The sequence below is a fragment of the Aphis gossypii genome, chromosome 3 (genome assembly GCF_020184175.1).
Source record: "Aphis gossypii isolate Hap1 chromosome 3, ASM2018417v2, whole genome shotgun sequence".
NCBI classification, from domain to species: domain Eukaryota; kingdom Metazoa; phylum Arthropoda; class Insecta; order Hemiptera; family Aphididae; genus Aphis; species Aphis gossypii.
In genome coordinates, this window is record NC_065532.1 from 2,704,752 (window position 1) to 2,724,143 (window position 19,392).

The 19,392-nt window shown below is 23.0% G+C and overlaps 1 protein-coding gene across 1 annotated transcript in view; it reads left to right on the forward strand.

Moving 5' to 3' along the window:
* Positions 1-19,392, forward strand: part of LOC114128976 (locomotion-related protein Hikaru genki) — a 121,314-nt gene that overhangs the window by 18,989 nt on the left and 82,933 nt on the right. The window contains exons 2-3 of the mRNA XM_027993592.2: positions 12,187-12,429; positions 17,840-17,940. Coding sequence (XP_027849393.2) covers positions 12,187-12,429; positions 17,840-17,940 — 344 coding nt within the window. The remainder of the gene's footprint in view (positions 1-12,186; positions 12,430-17,839; positions 17,941-19,392) is intronic.

Genomic DNA, 19,392 nt, shown 5'->3' on the forward strand with positions numbered 1-19,392 from the left:
AAGTAGGAATTTTTAAGCAAACCTAGTTTTCTATTAAATCGATTTTTTTATATACCTATAGTTGTAACTTAAAAACGAATCATTGTAAATACTTGAAATTTTAACCAAATTTTTATATTAGTATTATATTATTGTTATATACATAATACATAATATATGCTGTTAAATTTTCAAAATATTTTGACTTTATTTTGAACTATTCACTGGACAACTGACATTTGTAAGTATTTTTTTTTTTTTGGATATCAAAAAAACTTAAAATATAATATCTACCTTTCTTTTATGTTGTTCTTATTGTAGTTAAAAAAAAAAATCAAAAATAGTTGGTCACAATTTTTTTTTATAAGCATTTAAAGTTAAAATTTTTGTAGTTGAAAATTTATAAAAAAATTTAGTATTTATACCTTAAGTTACAAAATTCAACACAAAGTTTTCCATACGTTTTCCTTTAAATAACTATGGAAAAAGCTCGAAGCGTCATTATGGAAAAAATTTCTATGATCGTCTGTATTTTAAATTTTTACGAAATCGCTTAACGAAAACGATTTAGATAGGTATCCTGAACGATTTTAAATATTTGTTTTTATTCAAAAAGTATAAGTCGTAGATACATGAAACTTTCACCAGTTGTTTAAATTGGGATTTTCTTTACATAATTTAATTGAGATATTTAGGACATTAAAATATAAACCATCTTTTTCAGCAACTATTGAAAAATATATATCTTAATTCCTAGGCTGAAAAATCATTTCTGTTCATTTACAATCATTTTTCCTATTATTGCATTCAAATTTAACACACTAAATTATAATGACCTTATCTATGTCTGAGGTACACTCGATAACTACTATACAGCAGAGCGTTACCTAGTTTACTAACCTTTTTCAATTTTACATTACGATCATTCAAATATCTTTCTTTGAAATAATTTGAAAAATAAATGTACTTACTTTTAAAAACTGTATTAAATTAAACTATTAATAATTTATAATATCGCATTTACATTTTTCCAATTTTAAAATTGTGTTAAGTATCTCATAATAATGATTTTAATAATTTTGTAGAAAGTTACATATTATTTTTCCCAATTTCTTCATAGATCGCTAATAATTTATTTTATATAGTATTTAAAAACAGACGCACGAATCGAATTTAAAATAAATATAAATTTATTGACAAAGTTTTTAAATTATTTTTATGATATAGATGAAAAATTAAAAAACTTCCGTTGAATCTACTTTAGTTATCATCACCATAGTAGTGTGTTCAACCGTACGATGTGAAAACACAAATCCTATTATCAGTCCTGTTAGATTTAATTAAAGTTTTTACTTTTTAATTAAACAATATACATACAGCTACCAGGACTGGAAAGTACCTACTAGTTTATTTACCATTGACTATGAACAGTGGCAGTGTTATAAATCACAAATGAAGATAAACTCGGTATAGATAACGAGGTGTAAAGATAAGATAAAATATGTTTGTGCAACTTTTGATCCTTTAATAAGGACTAATGTGGATGATGACACAGAGGGAAAAAAGTTAATCAGCGTACCGGTGGGGATATTATTTGTATTGTTTTATTTTAAGAACATGCTTCAGTATTTATACAAAATGTCGTTAGATTTATTTAAACCATTTTACTCTAAAAACAATTATTTTTGGTTAAATTTTAAACGCCAATGATTAATTAAGTATTTTATAGTTTAAATAGTATATTAATTAAAATGATTGCAAGTTGTGTATATTTCGTATCAATATACCTACATATTATGTAAATAATAATTCTTAATAATTTAAGATTAGCTGATAAATGAGATATTAAATTAATATTACGATTTAAGACATAGATTAAGTATGATATAATTTATTTCCAAATATATTTTTATATTTTACTTAATATTTTATTTTATTTACTTATATTTGTTATTTTTTAAATTTTTATTTACGTTAAAATATTTAAAAAATTATATTATTATATTTATAAAATAGTTATGTTTTTATTTTTAGCAGTAATATATTTTTTGAATTTTGAACTACTTTATTTCAAATAAAAAAAAATACACACCTTTTAACACAATAATTTTTTTTTTTTTATATGAAAATTTTAACTTACAATCTGTACTTAATGGCGCAATAAGTAAATACGATACAGGAATAAAAATATAAGGTATCAAAACATATTAGACATAGGCTAACAGTTTATAATGAATTAACACAATAATCTAAAAACGAAATATTCGTCTAATATAAAATTGGCTAGTTTCTTTAAATAATATTATCTTTGGATTTAAGTGTCTAGTGATGTGTAGGTAGTACGTACAAAAAATCAGAATGATCATTGTTCAATAACACAAATTATTATACAGGTACTTTTGAAAAATATATTTGTATAATTCTTCAGTGCTCTATCTTTCTCTTTAGTCTCTTGCAGAACTAAAACTATGAGCGAAATAGAATGATAAAAATTATATGTTGCGACATACGAACAAATAAGCAGTTGAGTAGGAGAAATAGTTATGTTAAAGTGTATGTTCATTTATCTTACAACAATTCTTCTTCTTTCTTCTCATCTCATTCAATTAATACTTTATGTTTTTTTTCTTCTAGCTGTAGTCTATTTATTTATACTATTATGTCCATGGTTTGGAAGAAAAAAATGTGTGTTATTACTAACAAAATCGGTTTATATACTATGTAATAATGAATATTATTAATCCAACTGTATATCAGTAATAAGTTATAGATGCGCACTATATATTGAATAATAATTAAATTTAATATTTTAACCATTTAATACAATTCTGATCCATACAGAATTTTTTTATTCTAAATTCTAAGTATAATTTAACTAATTTAATAATGTTAATACTATGTAGTAATTAGTTTATATAAATTATAACTAAACGAATTCTAGCTACTTATTTGTTATCATTATAGTAATTTTAAGTTCAATATTTTTTTTTATTTTTAATAAATTATTATGCATCATATCTTAATACATAATTAATAATTGTGTTTTGAATTATGTTAGTAGAAGTTATAAGTTTTTTGGGTATAACATATTGTATTGATTATTTATTGATGAAATAGGTAAATCTATCTTCATTAGTAAAAATAATACAGAGAGAAAAGTGACAAAGTTATTAATGTTGTATGCCTAAAAATAAAAATGTACCCACTTATAATTGAAAAAGATAATTGTGGCATGAGGAATTGAAATAATGGTTGTTATATTTTATTCAAAATATTCAGTTTAAAAATGTTAGCTTTATTCTAATTAATATGAGGATCAAGTTGAGTTTTCTTGTAAAATATTTTATTCTATCTGCAATAAGTAAAAACTATTATTCTTGCAATAATAAACATTAATACTTAATTGTTATTAGTTTTATTTATTATTGAAGATAATAAAGAAAATATAGACATAACTATATGATAGGAGTACAAAATGTAACAATTAACAATTTTGAGAGATTAATGATGTACAACAATTTTTCGAAGAAATCATTACTTTTATAAATATAATTTAGAGTATTAAAAGATAACTCAGTATTCATAATTTTTAGATTTAATATTCAATATTGAATAATTGTATAATATATAAATACAATTATAACAATAGCCATACAAGGTACTAAATTACTTGTATTATATTTTTCTTGAGCTCCAATTTTTATTAAATGTAGTTTTACCTTCAAAAAAATAAATATTATGAAAGACAAATTAGTTTACAATATAATCATTAAGAACGTGAAAAATTGTTAAAAAAAAATACAAAAAAATCATTTTATATTGACAAGTTTAAAATAGAATATTATATTTATAGGCAATTAACTTTAAAATAATTATTAAAAAATATCATTCAGAGTTTTAAATAGTTCACTGAGTTAAACTAAATTTGTATTCTCATAAAAACAGTTTTCATTTATTATAAAAGGATTACGTCCCTATTGAAATTAGTTTAGTTCAATTTTATCATTTATTGGCTGTCAAATTTGATGACGATAGATTTAAATTGTCACAATCCAATAAATATTTATTATTCAATGTAACTAATTCGTTCACATAATATATTTAATATATATTATATACACATTGATATTAAAACTTTTATAATTATACCTTACATAAGTTTTGATAAATGAACCTTCATCAACCTATATTACAATTTAATAGCTAACATTTACAATTATAAATATCCACCATGAATAACTCAAATTCAAAAATAAATTAGAATTTATAAAATTTTCACACATTAGGTAAATAACTGTATAATGTAAATGAATATATAATATATATATATTTAATACCTATTAAATAAAAAAGATAGTTTATTAATATCCGATAAATTTTGTACACATATTTATTGAGACTCGGGGAGTTTTTAAAACTTTGTTTTTCAATACAAAAGTAATACATGTTGGGTAGATCACACGGGAATTTCGTTTTGACTCTCAAAAATTGAATTTTTTTATGTATATATTGATGCCAATGGTTATAGAAATACAACTGACTTTTATAATATAATCTATACATACTACATAGGTTATATAGATTATACCTGTACATAAAATTTAATATATGTTTATTATTTATATATTTGAAAAATACTCGACCAACTTTTACGAATATTTCAGAGATTGTTCTTAAGGATATCAGAAAAGCGTTTATACACTCTAGAGTCATTTCCATCACATTAAAAAATATTCTAAGTGCTATATTATTCTATTTTCTACAGGCGGATTGCCAATATTGGTCGAATCAGTACATTGACGCCGATATGTCTGTGAGCTGAGCCGCTGAGGTACACTAAAGTCGTAATATACCTATGGTTTTTTATATTTTTCATTTTTTTCGATTCGAAATTAGGTTATACAGGCATACAGCTATAATATTCATAAAACAAATCAAATTCATTTATAAAAAATGCTTTTGAGTAAATAAGCACAGAGAAGTGTAAAATAATTTCTTATACTGATTATTCTTTAACAATAAACCCTAACTTTATTTTATTATTATTGCTAGGGTGTAAATATATACGTGTATTTAAGATGCAATTAATCAAATTTTAATTTGTTACTGTAAATGTTAGAATTGTAAGATGTTCAATGAATCATAACTATCTCTATTAAATTGTGAACAAATGGATTAAAAAAATAAATTTATATGCAATATTTTTTTATTAACATTAAAACCTAATGTGTTTGTTGAAAAATATTGTTTTAAATTAATTTATAAAAACACTGAAAATTCAATAAAAAAATGCCACTTTTTATCAATATTTATTGTATGTCCAATACCCATTACTTATATTTAGAACCAAGTGGCCACACCCATATCCAAGAGTATTAAAGCTCTGGGATGTATTACTATATGAAACGATTTTTGACATAATATGTATAATGAAGGAATTTAGTATATAATATTTATACAAAAAATATATATATTATATAAATCGATGTACTTATTTATATTTATGTACATTTTTACACATATACACATAATATAAGCGTCTCCAAGAATTATTACAGTAAACACCTTCATGCATCAGTAATTATTAATATTGATGAATGAGTACTTAAAGCATATTTTATAGAATAAAATAAATAACTATTTTTGTATAGATACGGCATTATGTTTAATAATAATTTTTGTGTCATTAAATTCAATAATGAAAAGTGATGGTTTAAGGTCTAATCATTTTCCATGTAGGCTGTGTTAGTATTTGTTTGTTTCGTTATTAATTATTAAATATGTATTAATTACAAAATACAACTGTGTAAAATCTGACAAAGATTATCAAAGGACAAGAGATTTTTTTTGACCTCTGATAATCTTAAATCGAATTATATAATCTCATTATTTACTTTATTACATACTATTATAATATTTAAATGGCACAGATCTTAATATACTAATTTAGAACAATTTAGCCTTAGTTAATTAGATATGAGTAGGTATTTAAAGTTTGTATGAGTGGATATGTCGAGTTGCACTAAGATTATATTTATAACTATAATGAATAATTACTCGTTTAAAATTTGATTTTGAGACATAAAAAATTGTCAGAAAAATATTCGCTTGGAAAATTAAATTAAAAATATATACTGTCATTCAATTAAAAATTTTAAAAACAATATCAGTAATTTTGAAATAAATTTATAAATGAAAATATATGTATAGATATTTAAAAACGTTAAAATTTGAAAAAAAATTATTATTTAGGTACTTAGGTACCTATATCTTATATATTGATAGTATATTATTCAAATATATCTGTTTAATTGTTATTAGTTTCCAGAAAATCTTGTTGATTAGGTATAGAATGACTACCCCTTATTATTTGATTAAAATAATTTTATTGAATTTTTCTTTTTCGATGACGACCTGATTTTGTATTTATTTAAAATACCACTGATTCTATTATTGGACAATAAAATTTTGATCTACAAGACTGGGTTTATGGACTAAATTATGATGAAGCTCAAAACTGTTTTAGAAAATATGTTTGAAAGTATTTAACAAGATACGATGCGTATAAGAGAAATACGAATCATTTAAATATAATAACAATATAAATATGTTAAGGGGCCGAAACGTTGAATCTTTCTGTAATTTTCTGAATTATCAATCTTACTTAGACTCTCAGTCTATGATCTGCAGATAAATCCTAGATTTATAGTTAACTTTTTATTTTTATGAAAATTCAACTTTAACAATGTAAATTTCTAATTTCAATTTAATACTTTCATGCTATATTATTTAAGTATTTAAACTTTAAAAGATCAATACAAATATTAATATATATAATGATATATATTGATAAAATGTTTACATTCCATAGTTTTAGATTAAATAAACGCAAACCAATACTTATATAATTAGTCAATATTATTTTTTCAACGTTCAATGACGAGATTGCAATACTTATAAATTTACAGAAAAGTAGTATGCGAAATGAATGTACCTATATGAAAAAGCTGTGTTCCTACATAATGTAAAAATCAAATGTTTATTTGAAATTCTATTATATAAAACAAGAAGAGTGATGGTAATATTTTTAAAATAAAAAAAAATGTATATAATGAAAAATAAATAAAACATGAAATGTATTCTGAAACCATGAACAATTTATCACAAAATTAATAAATTGCTAGTAAAAAGTACATCACGTATTATATATTTATGTTATTGTTACATTTAAGCCGTATTATAAATTTTAATGTTATATGAAATATGCTACATCTGTATCATAAATTATTATTGCCAACTTTATAAAATGGATCAATCCTTTCTTAACTTAATAGTATGTGGTATTGTATCTAAATTAGTTATTAATTAGTATAAATGCTTCATTTAAAGGATAAGTAGTAAATTTTATTCAAACATAGTAGGAATAAATAAAAATTGAAATTAACCTAAGTTATACAGATAATTTTTTAGTCTACTATTTTCATTTAAAATACTAGTAAATTATTGTTTCGTTCCAAATACACATGTCTTGACAATTTTTTATTATTTAAGGCAATCTTCGGTTATCAATATAATAATGTTTAGAATTTTATTGAAAAAATAAAAATCAATTTTCATGTAAGTAATATCATTATTTATTAAGCTTGAGTATTGTTATTAAAAATTAAATTATCACTTATCACCATTTGGATGACGTAAATGATAAAGTTAACTTCTTAATACAATACATAGTTGAATACTGTCCTTTTTATACAAATTAGGTATTTAAATTACATTGTGTAGTTATGTGATTTAGAGAAAAAATTTTGATCAATTTTGTATAATTGATAATAATAACAAACAATTTCACAAATTACGTGTATTTTGTGAAATGTGTGTTTTAATTAGTATGGATGTAAAGTATAATTATTTATAGCATGCCCAACAATAAAGATTTAAAATGATGAGAGTCATACAATCTCCATTAACCCACCACTTTAAATTAGTAAATCCTCATGAGACATTCTATGTATGTATTTTTATTTTTTTTTAGAGCCCTTTATTTTTAATTAACCTTGTTTGTATTTACTTATTTACAAAAATAAAAACCCTAATTATTTACATTTAGTTTAAGAGTGTATTACTAATATATTTTACCTAAAAAGTACGCAGAATGGAATAACAAAAATATATTTACAAAAATGTTTACTTTGGTCTATAGATATTTGACACGTTTTACTTCAATTGTGATACTTATTAGTGAGAATTAAATAGATGTTAATTTCAATACATTTCATTAGATAATATTAAACACTTAAAAAACAAGCTAAAACTCTATGACGGCTGCAATGACACTCTATATAGTAGTTTATTCTAACTGACGGAGAGACAAGCATACGAATTAAAAACGAATACAAACTCGCCACCCTTCACCAAAGTCAGTTGATACAATTTGTATTGTTTATTTAAATCTATATAGCTTCTAAACGACCAGGAATACACCATGTGGAAACCTTTTGCGACAGACTTTACTGAACAGCGAGTTCGACTTACTTTGTTTTAACCACTTGTCATTTCTCCATTACGCAGTGGCCTTGGCAATATATTTACTGTATAGCACGTGACATGGGTTTCTTCAAAATATAAAAAGTTCTTTTTGTTTTTAAAACGTTTTTCTTTTGTCTAAACATTAGATACGCTTCATCACTGTACTACAACTAAAAATATTACATATTTAGTTTTATTTATATTAAAAAAACTAAAATAATAAAAAAAAATTGATATTTTTTCAATAAACATAGTTTACATGACTTAGGTATCATAGATGTATCTATCTGAAAATGTTTTGTTTACAATTTATTAAGTGCATATTTTGTGCCATTGATAGGAATCATTATTTAATACTATTAAATACAGTGAATTAATATTTACTCAATACTATAATAATGTATGCTATTGATTGATAAAATTAATAACGGGTAAAACTATTTTTTTAAAAACATATCCATGTGAAGAAAATAAGACGCGATAGTTGGTATGCAACTAAGGGAATGCCAGCTTACATTTTGTTTTACTTTCTAACACACGTACAACAGACAGAATACTCTCACCCTAAATATTTATTTTATTTTATGTTACTGAGTAGTTTTAAAGTAAATTATTTTATCATAAAAACATTATAGAAAAATAATTTGAGGTTTATATTTATACCTAATATATATTATACACATACTAGTTTTTAAAGTTAAAAATAAAATAAAATCATAATAAAACATAAAACCGATAAGTAAAAGTATCAAAAAATATTATTTTCTATGATTTTTATAATTGGTGATTTTATTCTGAAATTATAAAAATGGGTTTACTTTACACAAATGTTTTGAGAGAGAAAACAAATATTTTGCTTTAACTATTTTAATAAACATTTTTCTATCTATCGTATGATTATTATTTAAAGGCATGTTTAAATTAAATGTCTTATTTATTAATATAAATTAGTATTAATCTTCATCAAATCAAGCATCAATAGTCAGTCATCCAAAAGATCTTTTACATTTTACCATTTAAACTTGTATTTTAAAAATAAGATATTACCCGATAACCAAATATAATAATATACCTATCTTGGAAAAATACCCTTTAATATTCCAATTGTAATAATTTCAACTTATCATATCATTTATTATATAATGTTTATGTTTTTTCTATATTTATTGATTCCAATTTCGTTTGAGTATATTTTTGTTGTATATTAAAAATGTACATTCAATTTTCTTGTAATAATATTATAATGTTATTGGAAACTTAAAACAACGTATTTCAATGAAAGTTAATATTTGTATCTTTTATAGTTTTGTTCAATGTGGATCACTTTTAAACTTTTATAGTATATATTTTGAGTTGAACTCATAATTTTTTGAATTAATATTTATGTAGAATTAATTAAAAACAAAACTAATGTAAAAATTAAAGTATATATACATTACAAGCTCATGTTTTTCAATTATTTGACTCAAGGACTAAATATTATGTTGGTAAATTATAACTCGTAAAACAGTCAACTGGTATAAATAAAATTAAAACTATATTGTTGAAAATTAATTTCAAAAGTCTATGTAACTCGTAGCTTATAATTTCATATTTTCTGTAATTAATTCATCAGTTGTGTTTAACTACACACTATTGCGTGGTCTTAATAATAAATATGATTATTAATCTCATTTTCACACGTAAAGAAAGCACTTTTTTATTTTTATTTTTTTTTTCATTAAAATATCTTACTGCATTAAATTTTAATATAAAACGACACGAAACGCAATTTATTGTAACCTTTAACAAGAGATAGTTAATACTAACACAGTACATTTTTACAACTGTTTTGTATAATTGTTTTAAACACAAAGTTTTAATTTATCATTTGAAGGTGAATTTTTTATTTAAACAATTAACTACGTTTATGAATAGTTATTTGATAATTAATGGTTCAATTTTTTTATTTCATTATAACTTTTTTAGATTTTAACACATTTAATAATTTATTTCTCCAATGTATTATTATTGTTATTGGAACTACAAATATAAATCTTAAAAGTTTACACTTTACAGATTATATTATTATTTATTTAATCTTAAATATTCATAAAAATAAATGGAAATTCTATGTGTTTTCAAGTTTTTGTGTATTTATAAGCTAATATTATATGGTTGAAAATATTAAAAAACAATATTATTTTTTATTTTAAAGTTTTAGCTTTAACGAATATAATTTAATATAATATAAAAATTGAATAATAAATTTATAATCTTTTTACTAATACACTTTCAACACTAAATCCTTCGGTAGATAATCGTAAAGCTATAATAAAGACATCAAATCATTTATGTTCACCTTTAAATTGAAAATTAATTTGGTAAAATGTTCACCAAGTACATAACACAATAATGCACTTTCTACGAATAGTACATATTCATGTTAAAATAAAACGAATATTCATTGATAAAATCTATAACTCAGAAAAATCAATGAAATATAGACAATTTTAAAATATTTTATTTTGTATAAGATTTTTTAGTATACGGCATCTATAGGTTTTTTGTAAATATTTAATTAGTATAATATAGAACAACTACACATTTTTGTTTTGAAATAGTTTATATTTGTATTAGTCTACTTATGTTATGACCGGATACATAGATTAAAGCAGCACTATATAGTACACTACTGGCAATGGCGAGTTCATGATGTATGCTTACAAACATAATTTATTATTTTTAAATTGAATTACAATCATTATTATAGGTAACATTATAAATGTAAAAATAAAATTGTTGTGTGTTAAAAACTATGATCGAAAATCATTTGGATTAAAAATGATAACGATTCCAGTATTAATTTACATGGTTAGTTTACTTGTATTTTGCTAATTTACATGGTAAATTATGGTTTACCATAGTTCGGCCATGGTGAACTATCGGATATGAAAGCTAACGACGAAAGTCGATAAAAACTGATTTAATCGATTGGTATGAAAAGGCGAATAGGCCTGTAGGGAAATCGGGATTTTTTCGATAGGTTCTAATTCGAATTGTATTTACAGGCATCCATATACCCTAACCTCAACGCCATCACATTATTTATTTAGTGGTCAGCGATCCTTCACTCTGCCCTTGATAGAAATTCCCGGTAATATAAAATATCTTTATTTGCTACTGAGTGTGATCTAACTTTTGGAATAGACAAAAATTGATTGCCGACTGAAGTTACTCTTATTTGAGTATATGTATATACAAGAATTTTATCTATAGACTTTAACATATCTTTTTTGAAAGAAATTTAGTTTTTAAAAGTTATTTATAGTTTTTTTTAATTTTATAATAATTTTAATGCTTTAATCTTAGATATTTACTGTTAGAGAAAATTAAACTAAAAATGATAATGCGATGTCCAATAATATGATTTAAAATGTTTGTGATAACTAGATGTTTTAATTCTATAACCACCGTATACCGATATTTGATAAATTTAAGTGAGCGTGTTTTTCCTAATTTTTACAATTTTATAATTATGTATTCACGCGATGGCAATAACAGTAGAGGCATGTGGGATATTTTGTAAATTGTTTACTTTTAAATAGGTAATTTGAATAAATTTAATTTTTCAAAAACCATTAAAATGAATCTTTTTGAACAGGAAGTTGTGGTCATTAACTTGTAATTTTTTTTTTTTAGCCGATCGTGGTGGTTGTCCTTCACCCGGACTCACGCTGAATGGCACTAGAGTTGTTCCACGGTCGGGCATGTCGCCGGACTTTTCAACATTGTCTGAAGTGAAATTCCCAGCACGCCTGCCATCCCCTTCCGGCAAGGGGTCGGTGTCGGTGGCGTCGTCATCCTCAGCGGAGGCTGAAACTCCGTCCAGGATCTGCAAGATAAAATGTGTTTCGGGTCAATGGGTTGGTCCCCTGTGCCAAGGTCCGTATACATTTAATACAATATGTTTATATATACATATGTATTATTATAGTTTGTTCGTCTTCGTTTTAATATCCATTAGGAAAAATAAACTATTTCCTTTTCTATACTATTCTCTTCCATTCACAAACTGATCAGTGGTATACCGAAGCTTTTAAAATTTTGGTCGTTTTTGTTACACCTCAATAAAACAATGGTTACTCCTCGTCTAATTATTATAATAATTAAAATCTTATTCATGTAGGTATGCGCTTATTATGTATATGTACGCAAACTAAAAAAGTTTAGTACTCACTATTAATTCTTAAAAGTCACTCTTATATTGCGACTTTTGTACTCTCCTCCATAATTTTCACATTATAATATGTTGTGATCGAAGTATATGCAATTGATTCAATATATTATATTTTGTAAGTAATTGATATTTATGATGATTTAAAAATACGTTTAATCATTATGTGCAGAGTTATAATTTTGCAGGTACTTATCTTAACTAGTTTATAGAGTATGAAAATTATAACAAATGCTTGAATTTTATTTATGTCAAAATTAAATTATATTAGAAAATAAATTAAGAGGAACTATTGTGCTTCATCTCCAGTTCTTACTAGATTTGGAACAAACATACAGATGCTTTATCTAAAATGATATTTTTATATTTTCAATTCTTATCAGTTACCTATATTTTATTACTTTTTTTTTCTTTTGGTCATATGGTAATATTATATAACACTGAAAAATAAAAATATACTATAATTGTTTGTATTATAGATATAAGATAAGTATATAATGTTTAGCATACTTAGAAGTTTAGCTTTTATGATTATTTACCAATTTTGTAAATATTTAATTACATGAAATTTGAAATTAAATAACAAACCTGTAGTTAGGTATAAGTAGTGTACTTACACTTTCGTTAATTTTAAAATGTTTAAATTTAAATTCGTTCAAATTAGGTAATAAACAAGTGAAAAGTAAGACATTTACTATAAATTAAATTTTAACAAATTCTTGTGTGTAAACGTTATTTTTCATTTACTTACAACACTGAATGCCAATATATTTCACCATTATACATTACACTCATACTGGTTTACCTACTATATACGAATGGCATAATTGGCTAATTGCGTTTCTCCGTAGGCATACTTATAGTTTGTTAATATTGTATCAAGAGGTACTATAACTTGTCTCTCTAGTCTCTACTTCTCATTATATAATATAACGTGTTCAATTGTCATAATCGGAAGGGCTCTTGTTATAAGCTGTAAACAATGTGGAACCACAATGTGATGCTATACATTATGTCATTTATATATATTTATCTTAAATAATACAAGACTATTTAAAGACTTTCCGTAACATATATGTTATACATTACGATTTAATCGTTTATAATTATAAGCTAATAATGCATTTGTTTGTTATAAACTCTTGCAACCAATCAAGTCTGATGTTAAAAAAAAAATGTGTAATATAAAATAGTGTAAATATGAAGACGATAAGGTACTATTGAAATATTAGTACATAATTTTCTTCTTAGAATTAGTATACTTTAATAAAATTGGATATAATATATTATGTTTTAAATATTTAAATTAAGTTTTTTGTGGAATTCTGCGATGTACAAACCACAAACGTGACATAAATACTGATATTAATTTGTATAGGAAATATTCAACAATATTTATAATTAACTCTTCTCGAGCATTATAAAATATTATTTATTACAATTTTAATATTAATGAACGCATATAAAAAAAATTATCAAATTTGTGAATATTTGTTAGTTATTTAAATATTAATACTTTTTTTTTTAAATTAATGGCATGTTGATTCTCGAAAAACAAATAAAATGAGAAAGATTTCATTGATGTCTGGTTTTTGATTTTTAAAATATAGAATATTAAATTATTTGTCGTTTGAATAAAGTAAATTATTGAGTTAGGAGTTAGTCTTTTATTTTATTTTTATTTTTACTTATTTATATTTAGTATCACATTTTCGATTTTCAATTATGTAAATAATAATTAAAAGTACCTATTACTTTTCTATTTCATCATTTATTGCACTGGTAATGCTTCAGGTTATTTTGAAAGGGCACAATTTTATTTAAAACTCTCAAATCTTGATTATATTTACTATTTACACAGTGATATAGAGTAAGGAGTTTCTAAATTGAATAACAATTTGATAACACTAAATAAATAAACCAAACATTAAGGAAAACATTCACATAAATAATATGGTCATAAATACTTGTAAATATTTATGATCAGAAAAAAATATATCAGTTAATAATGCGTTGAACATAATATAATATTGTAGTGGTAATATATTTATAACCATTATTACATTGTAATAATTTCAATATACCTATTTAATAGCAGTTAGATATTATTTAATTAACGTTTATAGTATAATATAATATTATAATATTATGCATTATTTATGGCAAAAATTATATCAATTTATCGTAAAATTAAAACTTAAAAGTAAAATAATTCTTTAATTGCTTTGTATAATATATATATGTATATAAAAAAAAATTGTATCATACATATACAATGATAATATAAATACTTGGTGAAAATTTAATATTTCTATAGTTATTTTGTTATTGAATTATAGTAAAATAAAAAAATCAATTTAGTCGAAATTTGGTTTTGCATAAAAATGTCCGTTTTTTAATTTTTTTGTTTGTTTTTCCCGATAAAATAAAAAAATACTAAGACTTTTTAATGTACAAACTAGATCCAATTTTCTATTTAAAACCTGAAAGTTGAAAATTTAAAACATTTTAATGACAACTTATTGTTTACACAAAAAAAAAAAAAAAAAATAAGAGTGATCAAGTGAGTAACAATCTGTACTGTAGGTCACTATAATAGATGTATTAAATTTGAATCCAATGATAGGTATAATTGTATACTAAAAACGATTCTGAACGGTGATGGTTTGTCAGCCTAGAATATAATGTATAAAATATATTATATTTTAATTTGGGTGGTGAAAAATATGGATTATGTTTTAATGACCAGAATACCCTAAAATTAAATCATGTACAGAGAATGCTAGTTTAAACAATTGGTGTATATTTCAAATTTCTATGACTAAAAATTTTTACTACAATAAAAATCTAAAACTATTTGGTAGTGAATCGATATTTTACGAGTGAATTTTGGATTTCATAAAAATTTAAACTAAAAATAAATTTTTTTTAATTTATTAGTCAACGTTCAAGTTGTTTTATAACTATCGTAAGCCAAAATTATGGAAAATCTTGTGTATAAAAAAAACTATTTGATTAAAAAAATATAAAAATACAAATCAAATGCTCGACGACGCACGATCAACCATTTCGTAGTATACAATTATAGCATTCTCTAATGGAAATGTATAAACATACATTTTAAAAATGTATTAATTTTGAAAGGTTTTAACCTTTAAAATCGAGTGACATCGATTTTAATAGTTAACTTTATGGCTCTGTGACTGTTCATGCAAAGGAGTGCGGTCGATCATTTGGTTCGCCAATCGCGACTTAGTCCTTTGAAGATAGATAACCCAATTATTTGTGACAATGAACTACGTGATCTGAAACGTTGCCGCGGTTGGTAAACGTTGCTAATCCCAAGTGATCTTCCAACCACCAAAACCGACTTCAGTTTCATGCTAAACCAAAGAAGCGAATTATCACGACGGTGGAATATCATTGACAATGAGGTCAGATTAGGTAACGCCAACGATTATTCCCTGAGTAATCATCACTGAAAACGTCCAACGATTATCACATAATATTAATATAATAATATAATATTATTGTTATTATTATTCACGATTGGATCGATTTTCGAGGTGGAAAACTAAGCAGCCTTATTTTTAAATTGTTATACCTTCCACAAAAAAAAAAGAAATAAAAAAAAAAAACAGTAGTAATAAATAATAATAGTTATATTACGCATAATAAATTGTACTAATGTACCAAATATCATATTATTATTTTTTTAACCGGGCAATGTGACAGTTTATTGGAATTATCCAAGCTGTTGTTCTTTAAATAAATTGTTTTGATTTTAACCATTATTAATTTTGTTAGTTTTTAATCAACAGATTAATAATATTACTATAAAATTGGTCTATAATAGAAGATACTCATAATTTGTTAATAATATTATTATGAATGTTTTTAGATTCTATGTGCGATATAATAAAACTCTGGGAGTAACTTTTGGTTGAAAATTTCTAATATTTTTTTTAAAATAGCCAGAAAAAAATAACAAAGTTTAGGTAACACCAGTTTTCTTCGGTATTTTTTAGTGATATATGCTAACAAACCGTATCCGTTTAGAAGCGTTTATACAATGATATATTATTGAATTAAAATTTAACACACCCATTACAGTGACTCCATACCTACTGTAAAGCAGAGTGATATATACTTGCTACTTGCCTCTTTTTTTTGTGTTTTTCCGTATTCGTATATATGATAGTATAAGTAAGTTATTTTTTACAAGTATTTAAATATTTCGCTAAAAATATTTTTTTCCTTGGAAAATGCATTGAGTATTCCATTAGAAAAATTTACAATTTTAGATGATTTTCTTTTTTATAACATCTTAGATGACTACAGATTTAATCAATAACCTTTTCCTTTTTATTATTATATTTGATATTTTTGAATCTTTTAGTTAGTTAGTTATACTCATACAATATATTAATGTATTAGAAGTAGAGACTAACTCTTAAATTTTCATAACCGTATTTCGTATGCAACGATTTATGATTGAATTAAAATTTAACACGTCTATTAAAATAACTTAGGTACTGTATGGCATAAGGTTCATTCAAAACTTTTTAACTAGTTTTTGTAATTTAAACAATAAGTAATATATAGACATTTTTTAACTTCAATTAAGTTTATGGCTTATTGATCATACAAATCATAAGTATTTAAATTTAGTGTTATTTGAATAAATAAAAAAATATATACCTACATAAAATGTAATTGTTAAAAATAAACTCACTTGATGGCCTATTTAATTATGAATGTAGTAAGGCTAATTGAATTGTAAAGAGAATTGCTAAGAATTGTATATCAATCGCTATAAATTAGAACACGTGGAAGAAAATGTAGTATACATATATCAAGTAATTATAGATGTAATTTCTATTAAGTATTAATTTAACTATAGTAAAATTTAATGGTTATTATTAGGTAGGTATACATGTTTTTAAAATAAATAATTTTGTTAACATACATAATATTCGTATTTTAAATGTTTGAAACTATAACTACAATTAAAAACATATATTATCATTCAATGAAATTATCTTATTGAATTGAATTAAAAAACAAGTTGAAATAACATATTATTTTAATCTACAGATGATAATTATTGTTTTTTAGAAATAAATGGCGATGGCAGATTCCAGCCAATACTAAAATCATGTGCATTGGACGAAGTGCCACCAAATCTTATTCTGTCATTTAAAAATCGGATTATCGTAGTGAGTATTTTTTCTATATTTCAAATTATTATTGTATATTTATATTTAAAGTGCTGTGTTGATTTTTAAACGATAAATACCATACTTACTTTATATTAATTCAAATAAACAAAATATTTTTAGTAGATATCATAAAATAGTACTGATATTAATATTAAGTAGGGTGTTTATATGTTTATTAAAATTATTAATTTTTAAAATCTTCAAAAGTGTTGGTCTTAACTCTTGTGTAAAAGTTAAATTAATTTATCAACTAGCTTCTATACGTGTGATTTAGATTACGCCATTAACTTATATTATAATTTATTGTCCGTAAAACAAGGTACTAATAATATTACTGTTCAAATGATTTATGAGTTTGACAATTTATAAGTCATGAAGTAATGTATTATTCACAGCTCATATTGCTTAGAAACGTAAGACCCTATAATGTCGAATGAAATATATTTAATATAAAGTTTAAATTATTTAACTGTAACATAATAAGATATTTCAACATAGAGTTTCTTAATATTTATTTTTATGCATACGATTAACAAGTCGTTACATAGGTATCTTGAAATTAACTTTAACTATATCATTATATACTCACATAATATTTAATATTTATGAGTAACATTAATATTATATGTATGCCCTTATACCGATTGTAAAAAATAGTTGTAATAACTAATAAATGTTTTTTATAAAGTGGGATTCTATTTCTTTTTTTTAGGACGTTTGTCACTTAATTTTTTAAACTATCATTTAAATACAATTATTTTTTAAATGTTAGATGTGTTCAATTTGTTAGTTTATTTTTAAGAATCATAGGCACAGTATTTTTTTACACTCAAAATGTATTTATTTAATAAATATAAAAAATAATACAAAAATTTAAAAAATAAAATAAAATCTAATGACCTTTTCAAAGTAATACTCAGATTTAACTTCAATTCTTTAAGATGGCCTCATAAAAGTTTTTGAAAAAATATTTAAAGAAAAATATAAAACACATAATAAATAAAAACAAAATTCAATCTAAAACTTATATAATAGGTACAAGGTACATTCCAAACGATAAAAAACGGACACATGCGGATGATTTAAACTATGAACATTAAACAGGGATCAATTGACAATTGAATAAACGTAATAATTAATAATATATTAATACATCAGTATATCACTAATACAATATTATAGTAATAGATAATTATTGATAATTTAAATAAACAAGTCCACAAAATTACAATAAATATTTTTTACTATAACGGGAACACAAATAAATACAGAAGGTCCTCTATCAAAATGTTCACTATTGTATACATCATAGAAATTTAATTTTCCAAATATTCAATTGAAAATGTGTATTGTTACATTAAATTTAAATATTTAAGAATAGTTTTGAGTACTTGCACTTCTTCGTAATACTGAATCCAATACTTTTTGTATTTGAATGGTTTTTAATCC